The sequence below is a fragment of the Bison bison genome, unplaced genomic scaffold, assembly GCF_000754665.1.
Source record: "Bison bison bison isolate TAMUID 2011002044 unplaced genomic scaffold, Bison_UMD1.0 scf7180017847111, whole genome shotgun sequence".
Lineage (NCBI taxonomy): Eukaryota > Metazoa > Chordata > Mammalia > Artiodactyla > Bovidae > Bison > Bison bison.
The window spans coordinates 60,390-62,924 of NW_011477684.1; the positions used below are offsets into that span (position 1 = coordinate 60,390).

At 47.9% G+C, this 2,535-nt stretch overlaps 1 protein-coding gene across 1 annotated transcript; it reads left to right on the forward strand.

Annotated features, from left to right (window-relative positions):
- Positions 1–182: 182 nt before the first annotated feature.
- LOC104990025 (olfactory receptor 51I2-like) lies at positions 183–1,334 on the forward strand. The gene has a single exon (XM_010841908.1). It carries the CDS (start codon positions 185–187, stop codon positions 1,256–1,258), a length of 1,074 nt encoding a protein of 357 aa, XP_010840210.1. The 5' UTR covers positions 183–184; the 3' UTR covers positions 1,259–1,334.
- The last annotated feature ends 1,201 nt before the right edge of the window (positions 1,335–2,535 follow it).

The window sequence follows — 2,535 nt, forward strand, 5'->3', positions numbered from 1 at the left end:
CGACTTCACTTTCACTTCTCACTTTCATGCCAACGTTGGAGAAGGAAATGGCAACCCACTCCAGTGTTCTTGCCTGGAGAATCCCAGGGACAGGGGAGCCTGGTGGGCTGCTGTCTATGGGGTCGCACAGAGTCGGACATGACTGAAGCAACTTAGCAGCAGCAGCAGCGTTGTGTGTGAACTCATGTTACATAATAGCAGAACTGCCATTTTCCCCATGTTTTTATCTTGTCTTATTCTTCTGTCCAGATTGAAAAGGTCCCATCTTGCTGGAGATCTCATCAGTAAACGAAGGATGTTCTTTTCCTGGTCCTTTGCCAACATCTCCTTCTTCCAGCCACATGCTTTCCTGATGATTGGCATCCCAGGCCTGGAGGCCATTCATGGCTGGATCTCCATCCTTTTCTCCTCCATGTACACTGTGGCCCTCACAGGAAACTGCCTGATCCTCTTGGCTCTGAGGAGGACTCCCAGCCTGCACCAGCCCATGTACTACTTCCTGTCCATGCTGGCCCTCACCGACGTGGGCCTCACCTTGGCCACAATGCCCACCACGCTGGCTGTGCTCTCGTTTGACCATCGGCTCATTGGCTTCGACACCTGTCTGGTCCAGATGTTCTTCCTCCACTTCTTCTCCGTGGTGGAGTCCTCGGTGCTCCTGGCCATGTCATTTGATCGCTTTGTGGCCATCTCCAACCCCCTGCGCTATGCCTCTATCCTCACAAACAATGTCATCATCAGGATTGGGCTGGCCACTGTGACCCGAGCCACTGTGTCCCTCTTCCCATTGCCCTTCTTACTAAAGAGACTGAACTTTTGCCCTGGCAAGATCCTCCTGTCCCACTCATTCTGTTTCCATGCAGATGTCATGAAACAAGCCTGTGCTGACATTACTGTCAATATCATTTATGGGCTGTATGTGGTTCTGTCCACAGTGGGTTTTGACTCCTTGCTTATTGTGCTGTCCTATACCCTTATTCTTCATACAGTGATGAGTCTGGCCTCTCCCAGGGAGCGTATCCGGGCCCTCAACACTTGTGTTTCTCATATTTTAGCCGTTCTGGTTTTCTTCATCCCAGTCATAGGTGTGTCCATGATCCACCGTTTTGGGAGACACCTTACCCCCATAGTACAAGCCCTTGTTGCCTACGTGTACCTGGTGGTGCCCCCTGTGCTCAACCCTGTCATCTACAGTGTCAAGTCCAAGCCCATCAGGGAGGCCATGCTCAGGGTGCTGAGGGAGAAGAGGAAAGGCTGATGAAGTCAAGAAATAACCTCAGAATCTGAGGGAAAACACAGTCAAACAGTTATAACCTATGTCCAGAAAGCCCATATTCTGAGCCCTGACCCAGAGACATTATCAAGAGAATGACAAGCAAATGCATGTCCTCAGAATCAGCCCTGATTCTTTACTTCACTCCTTAATCTCAGCTTTTTTATTCAGAGTTACTTGTGCAAGAGTCTGTGGTTGTTATGAGAGAACATTAAATGAACCATACATATTCTCTTCCCTCCACTGAGGAATAGAAGTTTCTAAATACACAATTATAGTAAGTGTAATAAGACTGTGAGAGGTCCAAACAAAGAGCTATAGGAACCTAAAAGAGGGCTTCCTGCTTTGACAGGAAAAAGTGAGAAAGGAGTCGGGGAAGGAATCAGGGAAAAAGGAGGCTGAAAAGTGAGTAAGAGCTTCTCAGGCAGAAAAGGTAGGCAAGTAGTGCTCAGTTGCTCAATTGTGTCTCAGTCTTTGTGACCCCATGGACTGTAGCCCACCGGGTTCCTCTGTCCATGGGATTTCCCAGGCAAGAATACTGGAGTGGGTTGCAATGTCCTCCTCCAGGGGATCTTCCTGACCCAGGAATCGAACTCACATCTCCTGTGACCTGGCACAGGCAGATTCTTTACCCTCTGAGCCACTGGAGAAGCCCCAGGCAAGCAGAGAAGAATGGAAAACAATGGAAAAACAAATGTGGAGTTCTCTGGTTGCTTGTGGGAAATGAGTGGTCAGATGTGCCTCAGCATAATGTGTGTGTGTTGGAGGCAAGGAAAGTTGTAGTTACAGCTCGTCACAGCTGTGGATCCAACGGACATCCCTTGCTCCAAAGGGATAGCTTCTGGCTCAAAAATGACCTTCGTCTAGCCTGAGATCATAATACTGGAGCCTCTAGTTTAGTTACACATCACTCTCTCTGCCTCACCTCTTAAAATTCCGTGTGCCTGGGACAGAAATACCTTCATTCTAAAGTCACCCCAAAGAAGCCACTCAGGTGTGCATTTTCTTCACTGGCAGCTGCATTGGCAGAAAAACAGAGTCAGTAAATTTAAGCAGGATTTAGAGGCCAATGTTTGAAAACATAAATGTTCTCTTAAGATGCTACTGCACTGACTGTGTGGATCACAATAAACTGTGGAAAATTCTGAAAGAGATGGGAATACCAGACCACCTGATCTGCCTCTTGAGAAATTTGTATGCAGGTCAGGAAACAACAGTTAGAACTGGACATGGAAAAACAGACTAGTTCCAAATAGGAAAAG

Coding starts and splice junctions, on each gene's coding strand:
- LOC104990025 (XM_010841908.1), top strand. CDS start 185: ATGTTACATAATAGCAGAACTGCCATTTTCCCCATGTTTTTATCTTGT.